This window comes from Bidens hawaiensis, unplaced genomic scaffold (genome assembly GCF_021521415.1).
Source record: "Bidens hawaiensis isolate Kalapana, Puna unplaced genomic scaffold, B.hawaiensis_p1.1 tig00016366_1, whole genome shotgun sequence".
Lineage (NCBI taxonomy): Eukaryota > Viridiplantae > Streptophyta > Magnoliopsida > Asterales > Asteraceae > Bidens > Bidens hawaiensis.
In genome coordinates, this window is record NW_027492500.1 from 108,716 (window position 1) to 124,842 (window position 16,127).

Consider the following 16,127-nt stretch of genomic DNA (forward strand, 5'->3'; position numbering starts at 1 on the left):
TTCGATGATATTCTCATTTATAGTCATAACGTTGAACAACACTTGGGCCACCTCCGAAATATTTTTGACGTTTTACGCAACCAAAAACTATTTGCAAACAAAGAAAAGTGCCACTTTTTGCAAACGGAAGTTATTTTTTTGGGTTTTTTTTATTTCGGGAGGAGGCTTACGTATGGATGAGTCGAAGGTTACCGCCATTACAACGTGGCCCGTTCCTAAGTCGTTACACGATATAAGGAGTTTTCACGGTCTCGTGTCTTTTTATCGCCGGTTCATACGTAACTTCAGTTCGATCGTGGCCTCGATTACCGAGTGCTTGAAGAGTTCAAAGTTTATATGGACACCCGGGGCCCAAAAGGCTTTGGATACACTCAAAACCGTGGTCACGCAAGCCACGGTTCTGGCTATTCCGGATTTTACACAGGTATTTCAGGTGGAATGTGATGCTTCGGGTCTCGGTATTGGGGGTGTTTTATCACAAAATAACCGACCCATCGCTTTTTTTAGCGAGAAATTTAGTGACGCCCGGAAACGATACAGCACCTTTGATAAGGAATTTTATGCGATTGTCCGAAGTTTGGAATACTGGCGCCATTATTTATTACCAAACGAGTTTGTTCTCTTTTCGGATCATTAGGCACTAAAATTCATCCAAGGGCAGGCTAAGCTAAACCCGAGACACGCGAAATGGGTCAAAACGCTTCAGGATTTTAACTTTGTCATTCGTCACAAAGCCGGCACCGCTAATTCCGTAGCCGACGCCCACTGTTGGTTACCACGGCTCAGTTTCATCTTCGGGGATTTGACTCTTTCTCGGCCCTCTACCCCGACGATCCTGATTTTCACGATGTTTGGCAACTCACGGCTACCGGGTCTTACAAATCGTTTGTTCGGTGCAATGGGTTATTGTTTCACGGGTCGAGAATCTGTGTGCCTTTATCGTCGTTTCGTGAGTCGATCGTGTTGGAATATCATCAAGGTGCCTTGGCTGCCCATTTTGGTAGAGATAAGACCGTAGCACTTGTGAAGAAACGTTTTTACTGGCCGCACTTATCAAAAACAATTTCCATGGTCGTCAAACGTTGTCGTACATGCCACCTTGCCAAAGCCAGACATTCAAACCAAGGCCTTTACACCCCACTACTGGTTCCGCAACACCCATGGGAGGACGTTAGCTTGGATTTGGTTTTGGGACTACCAATGACGCAACGAAAAAGAGATTCAATTATGGTCGTCGTCGATCGCTTCTCCAAAATGGCACATTTTGTACCATGTGCTAAAACTTTTGATGCATATCAAGTGGCAAAGTTGTATTTTAGTGAGATTGTTCGGCTACATGGGGTTCATAAAACCATCACATCGGATCGGGACGTTAAGTTCGTAAGTCATTTTTGGCGTACGTTATGGAAGCGTTTGGGTGCAAAGTTACAATTCAGCACATCTCACCATCCTCAAACAGACGGCCAAACGGAGGTAACCAATCGATCTTTGGGTAATTTATTGCGCATTCTAGTTGGCGATCACCCAAAACAGTGGGATCTGGTGCTGCCACAGGCGGAATTTGCTTATAACCGCTCGAATAATCAAACTACGGGCTGCAGCCCATTTTTTATTGTCTACGGTCGCCAACCATTTACCCCGTTGGATCTCGCACCTTTCCCGGAGACGGAACATTTTAGTGTGGAAGGTTAACAACAAGCCGATCAAATAAAAGAATTGCATGAAAAGGTTCGTGATCAGATTGTCAAACACAACTTGCAATACCAGTCAAGAGCCAACGAACACCGGAAGCGAGTGGTTTTCAATGAGGGTGATCTAGTGTGGATATTTTTGAGGAAAGATCGATTTCCGCCGGGTCGTTTTGGTAAGTTACAACCTCGTGCAGATGGGCCTTTTCGAGTACTCAAGCGTATAAGTGACAACGCCTACAAGATTGACTTGCCGGGCCACTATAATGTGTCAGCCACATTTAACGTTGCGGATTTGTCCCCCTACGAAGGCGACGATTTACTGGACTCGCGGGCGAGTCGTTTTTTAGAGGGGGAGGATGATACGGATCCGGCCCACTACAACCAACCTCCACTCGGCCCAGATTTGGTGTCAACAACAAATGGTGGCTAATGGGCCGAGCCCAATTCGAGAAGTCCTGTCCAGCCGAAGTCGAGCCTGCCTCATCTTTTATTTATTTTATTTTTCGTATTTTCCATTTAAATGTGTTAGTTTGTTTTTATCTTGAAACTTTGTTGGGATATTTAAACTTTGGGAATAATGAAGGCTAGATAGTTTTTGGAGTTTAAAAATTAAACTTGTGTGTGTTTATCCACATCTCTCGGCCAAGGGGAAGTCTTGACCGGTTTTCTCTCCTTTGATCGACTAAAGGGAGGTACCAAGCTAGGGTTTCTAGCTTCCGCTTGTACGAATCCGTATCAATTCACACTTATTATAATGTAACTTAATAGAAATATTATTATTTTTTATTATTTTTAAAAGGTTAAAAAACAGTTTTCTAAAAGATCCAAATCCTGGCTTTTCAAAATGGCTTTTAAAAAAAGTCAATAAGCCAATAAGCATATTTCAAACTCAATCCCAAACATGCTCTAAAAATTTTAGGATGATTATATAAACAACGTTAAGATAATCTGGTTTTGGGATAATTATGTTTTTTTGATAAACATGAGCATGTGATCTCAAATGACATTATATTAATTGATTAAAAGATATGATATTTTATGTGTATGAATATTTTTTTTGTTAGTTTCATGAATACATTATCATTTATCTAAGGTTGGTATGTACTTGAAGAACCTTATTTGTTACACAGAAAAGTTATAAGCAGACCTATATGTTACCTTATTAAGAGTTGCAAACAGACATGAACTAAAGATTTTGATTTTTGATAAACAATGTATACAGACAAATACAACCACAAATACAGTGTACAAGGAAGGTCTTACTTATTTATAACATATTTATGTAATCTTAATTATGTAATTTATATAATTTAACTAGCTTTAGAAACCCGTGTATTACACGGTATAAGTTAATATATAAATTATAATGAATAATTTAATACAAATAAAATAAAAAATAATTAAGTCTCTTTATATTATGTAAAAAATGTATTACAAATATAGTCGCTTTATATCATTAAATGTATTTGAAATTTAAATCAAGAATGAGTTGTTCTACCATCGGTATACAATAATGAAGCAATGCCACTGGAAACACCATTTAAAACAATGAGACCTTTAGATCTGAAAGACGTAGTAAAAGTCTTTCACAAAATTGTTTTTCACTCCACCCTAAACAATAAACCCTAAACCATAAACCAAAAAAGACACAAGATTTTCCTTTTTGAATAGCATTCATAATGTCCTTATAAACACACTGTTGTTCAACTAACACAATAGTCTTATACTAAATATAAAAAAAATTAAAAAATTTGTTTATGATTTTTAAGACTTATTAACATTGAATATTTGTAAAAATTAAACAAAATTATTATAGTTTTCTTTAATATGAAGATGTCTCAAAAATTAAATGTTAGTGCACTCTTTAAACATAAACTCTTTTATATATATTTTAATTTAAAGAAAATATATTTATGACACGTAATTATTATATATATTAATATTTTTTATATTAAGTATGTTTACATTATAATTTATAACATTAATAATTCAATCAATAAAGATTGACCAATTAATATGGTATGTTGAATTTATAATCAATACTATATTTAGAACCAATATATTTTTTTTCCATCAATAGAAGAAACGCGATTTGACAGAAATTTAATAGTGAGAATTAACCTCAGAATGCCATGTGTCTAGAATTATTTTCTTTTATTAGTATAGGTAGATGTAAATTATAATTGTATTAACAATATATGATCATTTTATTGATTGTATTCACTTAATTGTTAAAATTAAAATTTTTATCAATTAACCGTGTAATACATGGACCTCAAACTAGTATAAAAATATAATTATATAAGTGTTTATTTAAATACTTAAATGGGTTAACGGGCCAACCTGAACCCGGCCATTTTTTTCAAAGGGATCGTGCTAGTCAACCAAAAACCTGCTTTTTCGTGTTGGGATCAACTCGTGTTTCGGGCTGTGCCAACACTTGTCGTCCCTAACTGAACATAGCTGAGTCAGCCCCAAATTAAAACAAGCAAGCATGAATATCAATATGCTACTAGGCAGAGGCGGATCCAGAAATTTTTATTACTATGGGCATAAAATGGTTCGGGTAAAAATTAGTGTTTGGTCAAAGAGAACAGGGCCGATCAATCATTTTGGAGGCCCATAGAAGAACTGTAGAATGAACTTTAGAGACACATGAGAGGATAAATTGTTCTTTATACACCACCATTTTAAAGTTAAAATGCATAATTATATATAATTAAGACATGTAACTCAAACAAATTAAGTCATAATATATAGGATCTTCTCTTTAAGTTTAGAGGCATCTTACTGGCCAAAACAATATTATGTTTGTTCTTCGATTCGTTCAGTAGTTGGTGGCATACGACGACACTAGCTGAACTAGAATATCAGAGTGAGAGGGTCAACACATATCTTTTACATTTGTTTGTATACATCAATTACCTTTTTTAAAAATCAATATATCGACTTGTAATTATAAACATTTGGTCCTCGCACATATCTTAAAATCCTTGTAAATTATTCTATTTTGTATTCCTGTAAAAACATCTTTGTTTGAGTTGTTTGCAATTCTTAGAATCCTTATATATTTTTAACAAAACATTTTTACTTGAGCACAAAGTGACATGTTTTTTTAGGTATATATTCATTTAAAAATGATGGTTAAGAAATTCAATTTGAGTAATAATATATATGTGATCAAACACACTTGAAACTATATAAACAATTAAAAGTAAATTATTACACAATATAAAGTTGTAAAATAATTAAATGCTTAACCGACAAGAAATGCTATAATTAACAAGTGACAACAACAATATGTGCCTCGTAAATAGCAATCAAAGACAATATATTTAAATATAACAAAGAACTACCTACCAAAGTCTTCCGGCCTCCTCTTTAGTCATCATATTTCAGATTCATAGCCGAAACTTCTCAGTTATACATTCCGACTAATATAGAATCCGGCGGCCGACGGACCACCTGGATCCTCCCCTAATTCCGACGGTGGGCACTGGACTCATTGTTGACTCATCATATATTAACATATACCCGTAAACAAGGTACTCCGGCGAGTGGACGGTGGGCAACGGCCCACCCTCCTCAAGCCTTGGATCCGCCCCTGCTACTAGGCCTAAAAAAGAAATAAATAAACACTAAATTATAAACGGGTTAAACTTGACTAAATAGTCTAAATTGTAGCAGATCTAAATTTTTTAAGAATATATAAATGAAAGTACCTATAGAAACGCAAATGAACACAAACTAAAAATAAACGAACATTTACAACCGTTAATGAACAAATAGGACATTTATTATGTTCGTTTGTTTAACTAAAGAAATAAAAAAAACAAAAAAAAAACTATTGTTTGTATTCGAAATAAATCCCTATTTTTATCATCATTGGTGGGTCAGGTCTAAAAGAGGAGAGAAACATGAATGTTTTGTTTTGTACATCAACGTGCTTGTTTTGTCATCGACCAAGCATCTAGTTTCTAGTTCAACACACCAAGAAAGAATTTTTGTATAAAGTATTTCTCATCATTTTGCAAACTCAAAACTCATTACAACAATAATCATCAAGAGTAACTCAAAAGACCAAAAGATACCAAAGAAACTACAATAACACCTAAATAATCAAAGCAAGTATAATGAGCCGAAGAGTCTCGGTTAGACAAAGCAGTCGCATTCGAATCCTCCCTAGCCAAAACCGAAATCGGGTATGTCTGCTCACCAACGACAATATTATAAGACCCCTCTTCAACCACCATCAACCCATCCTCATTCGCGGTTCTAAAATGCTCGCACGGGCTAATAACAAAACCAACTTCAACGCGTTCTCCAGCACTCGTCTCCACGCTCTCAAACCCCGCCAGTTGCACTAATGGGCTCTCATTGCTACCCACATCTTGATCCCGTTTCACGAACAATAAAACCGCATGTTTACCGTCCATTTCACCATGATTTTGGACCTCCAATGTTGCATTAAACTTGGCCTTTTCACATGATTCTGTTTCTGTGTCGGTAACAGCCGTGTAATGAACTGAATCCGAGGTTTGTAATGTGGTGCCTGTTGTTGAGATTTGGGTTAAAAAGAATTTGGTCCGTGTGACCGATTTGAATCGGTATGTGTAGTTTGAGTAGCTGAGCCCGAAGCCGAATGGGAAAACTGACGGGCCCGTGTAGAATCTGTATGTACTGCCTGGATAGTTTGAAGATGGCTCTGGTCTCATTCTCATGTCTGTCATTGGTATCTTGGTGAATTCTTTTGGGTACCATGTCATTGGTAGCCTCCCACCTGCAAACACAAGTTCAAGTTATCCGGCTGCTCGTGGGCTAGTCAAGACCAGCTTGCTAAAAAGCTCGAACTTAAATGTTATTATTTGACCCAAAAGGCCTTTCTCTTTCATTCATTAATAAAGAGTATATAAACATCGACATAGAAGGCAAACGGGTAACCGACTTTTTCAACATTACCTGGATTATGATCACCAAAGATAATTTCCGCAAGCGCAATGCCACCCGATTCACCCGGATACCCACCCCACAAGATCCCACCAATCTTTGGGTCACTTTTCGCAAATGAAATATCCACCGGGCCACCACAAAGCAGCACCAAAACCACCGGGTTCTTAGCAGCCTTAGCAACTGCAGTGATCAGATCCTGTTGCTGACCTGGCAGCGCCAATTCCACACGATCAAAATCCTCGCGTTCCTGACTCTGATCCAACCCCATAAACATAACCACATAATCTGCCATTGTAGCAACCTCAACGGCCTCATTAACTGAAGCGGTAGAACAGTTAACCTTGTCACACCCTATATGATAATGTGTGTTGTTCACATAACTTTGGAGTGCCTTGAGTGGTTCAACTGCTTTGCATGGTGGGCCCGCGTAGTTCCCGATGAGGGTGCGTGCTGAGTTGGCATTGGGACCGATCATGGCTAATGATGAGATGGTTTTTTTTAATGGTAGGAGGTTATTGGAGTTTTTTAAAAGGACGGTGCCAGCTCGTGCAGCCTCGAGAGCTAGGTCCTGGTGCGGTTTGGAGCAGACCTGGTTTGGGCCAATGGTGCCATATGGGAGGGAGGCTGGGTCCCCGTTGAACAAGCCGAGCCGTATTCGCATGGTGAAAAGGTTGGTAAGGGCTCTGTCTATGTCTGATTCTATAAGCTTCTTCTGTTGGATTGCGGACTTGGTGTGGTTGTTCAAGTAGGATCCACAGTTGAGATCCATCCCTGTTTTTATTTTCACATAAGAAAATTCAGTAACAATATTAAACGGCAAAGAAAATTTGACCAGCTTCTTTTAAGCTGACTTTTTCCCCAATTTTGGCCCGTTAGAGAAGTAACATATATACCCTTAATTAACCTATTCAATATTCATCAGTAAATAGGTCGAAATGACTAAAATAACATAATCTGAATCGATCCGTGCATTAATAAATAACCAAAAGAATGAAAGTAAAACTAGTGAAAAGACATACCTGCTTTGAGCACTTCACTAACTGCATCTTCTGGTGTTTTTGTATAATTTTGAACTTCATATATGATGGATACCGCATCACAATCTGAAGCGATGTACCTAAACAAAGATATGAGATTACAACTATGCCCCCACTCTAGTAACTGAATCTAAAACACAAATTATAAATCCAAATTTATAGGTAATGTTTGCAGACTGAAAAATGTTGTTGGTCTTTATATATACATATATACCCTTGAAAGCCCCATTGCTTTCTAGCAATTTTGGTTAAAAGATTGTGGTCAGCACAATTTGGGACCCCATTTACACGGTTGTAAGCGCACATTATTCCGCTAGCTTGGGCATGTTGTATGCAACTTTGAAAAGGCGGTTGATATGTGTCAGCAAGATCTTGCTTTGTCACCTGTTTATATATTTTCGTGTTGAATTAGTATCGTATGTACACTATACTAAGTAAATACAAAATCATAATGCACCAAGCATGTTTTGCGTAATTACATTTCCTTTTAAGTTCAAAAAATTACTATCAGATAACAACAACAACAACAACAAGGCTTACGATCAACTGATCGAATACTTTTTCGTCAAAATAGGCTATTTTATTGAACTTTAATCCGACTCGTTCGTTTTGTCAGGCTTAATATTGACTGAAGTCTTATAGATAATAGATTATTACAAAACTAAGAATTCATGTGAGATATATGCATGGTAAAAGTTTTATATGAAACCAAAGGTGGTGAAAATAAACAAACTAACCTTGGCATCAAAAGCAAATCTACCAACACCATTCCAGTGATCCAAGTCATAGGCAGTGAAATGCTTGCAGCAAGCAGAAGCTTGAAGATGCCCATCTTTAATCCCTCCACCTTCGAAAGTGTCACCTTGGACCCCTCTAACATAAGAAATTGCATATTTGCTACTGACCAATGGGTCTTCGCCAGGTGTCTCTTGACCTCTACCCCATCTAGGGTCCCTAAACACATTTATGTTTGGTGCCCAAAATGTCATTCCATTGGCCTGCCCTTGATTGTAAACCGCCCTTGCCTCTAATCCAATTGCCTATATTAAAGTATTCTTTGAGGATAAAAAAGTATATATATATATTTGAAATTTCAAATGAGAACCCTTTTGAGTTTTAAAAATTCGAAAGAACTAAGTGTAACAATTTTTTTTTTCGAATTTTTTTTACACATACGTAATATATGTAGGTTACATATACGTAAAAAAATTACAGAATTTTTTACGCGCCGAGTCGACTTATTACACATGTGTAACGGAAGTAAAAATTAGTGTAATCATTTACAACTTTATTCTCCCTCATACTTTGACTTTTTAGTCAGATTTAATCTCAACCACACAATCCAATCCATTTAATAAAATGTGTGGCTAAGAATTGAGTTCTTAAGTTCTTAAAACTCAAAATGGTTCTCAAAATATCCCTCATATATATATATATATATATATATATTTATAGGGAGAGAATCAAGAGAAAACTCACCTTTAGAGAGAAAACTAAAAAACTCCTAAAGAATTATTTTTAATTAAAAATAAAAAAATATTTTCAAAATTCTGTTTTAGCCATTATTCTTATATTTTCTTATATTTCACTTGAAAAATATAAAAAAATAAAAAAAACCGCTGTAATGCACATACGTATTACTGTGCGATACCGTTGTATTACACATGTGTATTACTATGTATTTTTGAGTTTAATAGTGTTTTATTGCATATATTCAATATTTGTGTATTGTATATGTGTAGTAGTGTTGTATTATATGGAAAAAAAATAATAATAAAATAAAAGTCGATGTGGTGCACATGTGCGTTAATGTTGTATTACACATACGTACTAATGTGTATTCGACGTGTGTATTAGTCTTATATTGTATATATACAATAGTGTGTATCAAATATGTGCAATAGTGTTGTATTCTATGCAATACAAACACTTTTGCATATATGCAATGCACACTATTACACAAGCGCACTCTACCGACAAGTTTTTTTTTTTTAACCAATAACAACATATAAGAATAATGGAAAAAAAAACTTCAAAAAAAAATTTTAAAAAAAGTTAAAAATAGTTTTTTAGAAATTTTTAAGTTTTCTCTTTAATAAGAGTTTTCACTATAACCCACCCATATATATATATATATATTTACTATATACAAATTACACATCTAGATATAGTTTTGAAAAAGAAGTATGTAACGCATCTCCAAGAAATAGTTTTAAAAGCAAATATATTATTTAATGAATTGAATGCTAACTTCCATTAGTTAAGGAAAAGAAAAAAGACAGAATTACAAATTTTGTCCTTTAAAATAAGACGAATTACGGTTCGTGTCCTTTTCTAAGTTTCCTTGCAGGCGGTGTACTTTAAACTTTTTTTTCCTACAAGTTTTGTCCTTTACGCTAACTGGGTTAGAAAAAGTCAGTTAAATACCCTCACGTGAGACGCATGTGAGGGCATTTTTGTCATTTCGTATGTACCTGCAACTAAGCCCTCTGTATCACTCTTCCCCCTCTTTTTAACCCAACCCCACCTTCAATCGATTCAATTCCCCGGCGACGCGACTCAATTAGGGCTTCAATCAGGGCTTCAATTAGGGCTCGTGTCCGACGCGACTCAATTAGGGCTTCAATCAATTAGGGCTCGATGCGAAATTCAAATACCAGGGCTCAATTGATGATGGCTTACTGTGTTTGTGGCAAGGTAGCAGTTGTTCGAACTTCATGGACTGATAGAAATCCAGGTCGTCGGTTTTTCTCTTGTCCGGACATGGTAAGTGTGTAATTCGATTTAAATTCCAGTCAATTGTTTATACTTCATGTTTCTCCTCTTTTCCAGACATCGGATTGCCCCTTTCTTGGATGGCGTGACCCACCAATGTGTGAACGGGCATTGGAGATTATCCCGGGCTTATTGAAATCGAAAAACATGGTTGAACAAAGTTTAGAGAGTTATAAAGAACAAGCAAGGAAGATGAAGAACAGATTGGTCATTAGTTGGATCATTTTCATTGCAATTGTAATTGCAATGAAAATGTAACTAGTTGACTGAATTTGAAGTTGTTGACTATTTGTATTTTGACTTTATTAGTTAATTTAGGACTTTATGCAGTTTAAGTATTATGTATTTTGACTTTATTTTGGATGTAATTTTGGATCCCTTTTAAGCAATGTATCATCAGTTTATTTTGGATTTAATTTGGATCTTTGGTTAGTTTATTTTGGACTTTTGGATGGATTGTATACACAATCTGCACATTGTGCACTATCTACACATGATGCACAATCTGCACATTGTGCACTATCTACACATTATGCACAATCTACACATTATGCAGAATCTGCACATCATGCACAATCTGCACATTGTGCACTATCTACACATCCATCTACAACATCCATAAACCAAGAGATGAATACTGCATAATATGATCTGATCTGATCCAATGGCAAATAAGTAAAAACTGCCAAACCATTAAATTAAGTAAAATCTGATCCAAGGGCAAATATGTCCAAACCCTTAAAATAAGTAACATCTGATCCATCCATCTGCAGTTATGCACAACCATTACCATACCATGAAAAACTTCAAAAACATGAAAAACTTAATACATCCATAACAACTTAATACATCCATACAAGTGTTTAAAAAAAGTCTAACAACTTAATCTGCAAAAACAGTCATAAAAATATCCATACCATAAAGTCATAAAAACTACAAAAACAGTCAAACAGTAGGCACATTAATCTGCAAAATTTTTCATGCATGATCTCTTGTTGTGACCCTTTTGACCACATGTCCCACAAGTGTTTGATCCTTTTGGCTTTGTCTTTCTCACTGCCTTCACTTTCTGGCCTTCACCCTCCACAGCCTTTCCCTTGCCCTTTGCATCAACCTTTGACTTTTTCCTTGAACCACCATCTTCCCTTTCCACTGCTGACTTTTTCCTTGATTTCTTTGGCCTTCCAGTTTGCTTTTTTAATTTAGGAGCTGTGATCTGGATTGGGACTTGTGATGTGGGCCACATACTCATACCATTGATGGGATACACCTTGTAGCTATACACTGCCTTCCACCTATCCATTGTGTAAATTGGTTTGACAAATGTTTCTGGCCTGCCAACAGATCTGTCATGTGCACCCTTCACCCAAATACATGCCACCACATGTCTACAAGGTATCCCAGTTATCTCCCATCTCCTACATGCACATGTACTTGTGCTCATGTTCACTACACACTGATCACCATATGGACCTGTTACCTGATAATGATCCTCACCGTTCCAATGCACAGAGTACCTATCATCCAAATATGTAAACCATTCACATCATTTACAAGACAAGTAAATATTCACATACAACTCACCTGCTTGCTTCCTTCTTCACTGACTCCATAATTTGTGTAGCATATGGTGTTAGTAACCCTGATGACCTATCAATTACCTTCAGCACAGTAACAATCTTCCTCATCACATATTCTCTGATGTATTCCAGCAATGTGATAATAGGCTTGTCCCTTCCATCTACCAGCTTTGAATTGAAACATTCACACATGTTGTTGGTCAACACATCAGACATTGCTCTACCTATTATAACAAAACACAACAGATAAAGGACAAAACTTGAAAGTTATGAGAGAATAAAGGATACAAAATTAAAAACTTACCAGAGAAGTGTGACCTTGACCATGTTTCTGGTGGGATCTTAGATACCCAAAGATGACACCTTTTGTTCAAGTTTTTTAGGTTGTTCATCTCTCTCTCATATTGTGTAGGTGATGTACATCTAGCCAGCTTCCAAAGAGCATCCCTTAAAAGCTTTCCTTTGAAGAGTGATCTTAGGTTATCTTCAATGTGCCTCACACAAAACCTATGCTCTGCAGAAGGAAACAACTTATCTACAGCCTGTATAAGACCCTTTTGCCTGTCACTCATAAAGGTAAACTTGGATCTGTTGTTTATATCCAAGTCATCACCAAGGCATTCCAAGAACCATTCCCAAGAGTTCAATGTTTCAGCTTCAACTACAGCATATGCAACAGGGTAGTATCCATTGTTTGGATCTAGAGCAACTGCTGTTAAAAGTTGACCAGGCCAAGCACTTTTAAGGAAAGCCCCATCCAGTCCCAACAGATCCCTACCTATTGCTTTGAACCCCTTTTTCAAAGACCCCAAACAGATGTATATCCTCTTGAATTGTCTTGTCTCAGATGTTGGATCTGAGCATTCTTCTAATTCAAGCTTCACTGTTGTATCTGGATTAGTCCTCTTCAACTCTTCAATATAATCCCTCAATAACCCATATTGGCCTCTGAAATTTCCAATTATATGTTCCCTGGCCAACATCTTTGCCCTATAAGCTTTCATCTCAGACACACCAACTTCAAACCTCCTTTGAAACCTTTCTTTGATGGATTTAACTTTCAGCTTTGGGTCATCTTGAAGATCAGTAACCAAATGGTTTGAGAGGAACCCGGCTGTGCAAGCATAAATTTCCCTAGATTGAAGGCATTTATGTTCATTTATCAACCTTGTAATTTTCCATGAAGCTGTTCTCTTTTGGTATGACAACAACAGTACCCAAGGGCATCTAATAGCAAGTGGGTCTTTCCTTTTTCCCCTACCCCCAATACTTTTCTGGACTGGTCCCTCATCTTTATTAGCACTGCTAGATCCAACCCCCTGCACTTCCATATCTCCTTCACACACAGCCCTGACCCTTACCAAATCATCTTTTCTTATCCTAATTTGTCTTCTTGTTTCAACTGCATGTGCCTTGATCATATCCTTCACCTCTGCTTTTGTACCAAAAACTTGTCCCACATGGAAAAGATAATCCATGTCCCCCTCATTTCTTTGTTTCTCATTATACATCCTATCATTATCCAACATCACATCATCCATTTCTATGTCCAAAACCTCTAAACTACAATTTGCATCCTGCTGTCCAACTTCAAAATCAGTATGCAGTCTGAAATCCCTCATATCTAAATCTACATCATGTATTTCACCATCTTCATAGTTGAAGTCACTATCTGAATCACTTTCTGAATCTTCATCACCATCCCTAGTTTTCTTAACATTTTTAGATTTCTTTTTGTTCTTAGATTTCTTCACATTCTTTGGTTTCTTAACTGGACAACCCTCTAGATGTTCATCATCATCAGAACTCTCATCTCTCATTTCATAGTTAGAATCCCTACTATCATCAGTTCCACTTTCATCTGAACTTGAAGACTCATCTCCACTTTCTTCATCTGAAATTGAAGAATCTTCACTATCTTCATCCCCACCTCCATCCCCACCTCCATTGTAATCCATATCCACCTCATTTGTAGGCTGCACACCATATCCACCTCCATCCCCACCTCCATCTACATCACCATTGTAATCAATCTCCACCTCATTTGTAGGTTGCACACCAAAAGCATCCTCTCCAAACATAGGGTCAAATTCCGGATCCTCATGACATATATCAATCTGGTCTTGTTGTTCAACAACACCAACATTATTCTCTTCTTGAACATTCACATTTGCATCCTGTTTGTCTTGTTCCACAACTACCTCATTTGTGCTATCTTGCCATTCCAACAACAACATTTTCTTAACTGAGTTTGCTTTATCTAGTACGACCTCGCTTGCAAGAAACTCCTCATTTGTTATCTCTTCAATGGTAAACTTTGAGGTTGAGCAGAAGTATGTGTGTACAGAGGTGAACTCATGCTCAACATACACATTCATTAAGTGATTAAAAGCTCCAATATACTTAGCAAATCCCCTAACATCATCATCACTTCCCAAAGCTCTAAGCCCCCAATCCAATTCTGAACCCGGTACTACATAATGGTAGAATCTAACCTTATCTGTAGGATAGGATAATTCAAGCAAGATTCGATCAAGCTCGTGAACTGAAAACTTGTCAATATCTAGCATGTCAACAAAATGGACAACGGCTCTGTTATAAACCCGTCCAGGAAATTTAGTGAAACTGCCACCATGGTGCATCTTGATCGTGAACAAATGTGGATTATTTACTATACAAACAAGATTAAACAGCTGTTAGTTAAATAAACCCAATTATAAACCCTAAAGTTTTAACTTACCATAAAACGCATCAGCATTTGATTGTTCATCAGCTTCACGAATGTAGAATCGAGGATAAGGAGGATCATCCATCTTACGTGTTTAAGTTCTGAGAATGATGTGCAATTGATTGAAGCCCTAATTGAGTCGCGTCGGACACGAGGGTTTAAGGTTTTTAATCGCCGGGAATTGATTCGATTGAGAGGGAGGGGGAAGAGTGATACAGAGGGCTTAGTTGCAGAGATATATGAAAGGACAAAAATACCCTCACATGCGCCTCACGTGAGGGTATTTAACTGAGTTTTTCTAACCCAGTTAGCGTAAAGGACATAACGTGCAGGAAAAAAATGTTTAAAGTACACCGCCTGCAAGGAAACTTAGAAAATGACACGAACCGTAATTCGTCTTATTTTAAAGGACAAAATTTGTAATTCTGTCAAGAAAAAAACAAAAGAAACAAATTGTATGGTTAAAGCAAAGCATTGTAACCACAGCCCATAAGATACTTATAATTATCTAGTATTCAGTCTGTACTGAGTTAGCTCGGTTCGTCGGTTCACCTGACCAATTCGATACCACAGTCTAGCATTGAAAGAAGCCGCGGTGAGGATAACTTGTGGGAAACTTGTGGTGTTCTTGATGGTACCATTGAGGAGAATACCAAATCCTGAGTTCGAAACACCGTGTAAAGCCTCTGACCACCACTCATAGGCAGGGATACCGAGTCGAGGGATAGCAGGCGCTGCATTAACGAGCTGCGAGATCTTCTCGTCAAGTGTTAGACGTGAGACGAGGTCTTTGACTCGGGCGGAGATGGGTAGTCGGAGATTGCAGAATGTGTACGATTTGGTGGCGGGTTTGGATGAGTCACATGCAAATGGCGGCTGAGTTGACTCAGTGAGTATGAGTATTGTGAGTGTGAGACATACGAGTAGTTGTATACTTGTCATTGTGCCTTTTGAAGCTCAGCCTCTTTCAAACTCATGCAAAGAGAGGGAGAAATTTAATGAAAATGGAAGAGAAAAATTGGAGTGAAGGTGAATAAAAGATAGGTACCAATGGCCTTTCTAAACTTCAACCAAATTATGATAGTGAACTATTAGCTACAATGAGTAGAAATCACTCTAAACATATTCAACTTATAACAGCCATCCTTTTGTTTTTAGTTTTTTTTTTTAAATTAATATATAGTTGATCAATTTATAATACTATAAAGTAGTTGGATTGTAAACATTTGAACACTTTTGGTTTAGTTTTATATTTATATGAATGTCATTTTTATATCTAATTTATTTTATTTTATTTTATTTATTATTTAAAGAAGAGTCGTTCGATGTATTTTCAAATTTCAACGTAAAGCCATTTACCAAAACA

The 16,127-nt window shown here is 36.8% G+C and overlaps 1 protein-coding gene across 1 annotated transcript; it reads right to left on the minus strand.

Moving 5' to 3' along the window:
- Nucleotides 1-5,748: 5,748 nt before the first annotated feature.
- On the minus strand, nt 5,749-15,703 carry LOC143551331 (putative beta-D-xylosidase 7). Its single transcript, XM_077041792.1, has 6 exons — nt 15,314-15,703; nt 8,416-8,718; nt 7,893-8,062; nt 7,661-7,758; nt 6,651-7,412; nt 5,749-6,471 (listed from the first exon to the last, which is right to left on the minus strand). Exons 1-6 carry the CDS (start codon nt 15,701-15,703, stop codon nt 5,753-5,755), a joined length of 2,442 nt encoding a protein of 813 aa, XP_076897907.1. The 3' UTR covers nt 5,749-5,752.
- Between the last annotated feature and the right edge of the window lie 424 nt (nt 15,704-16,127).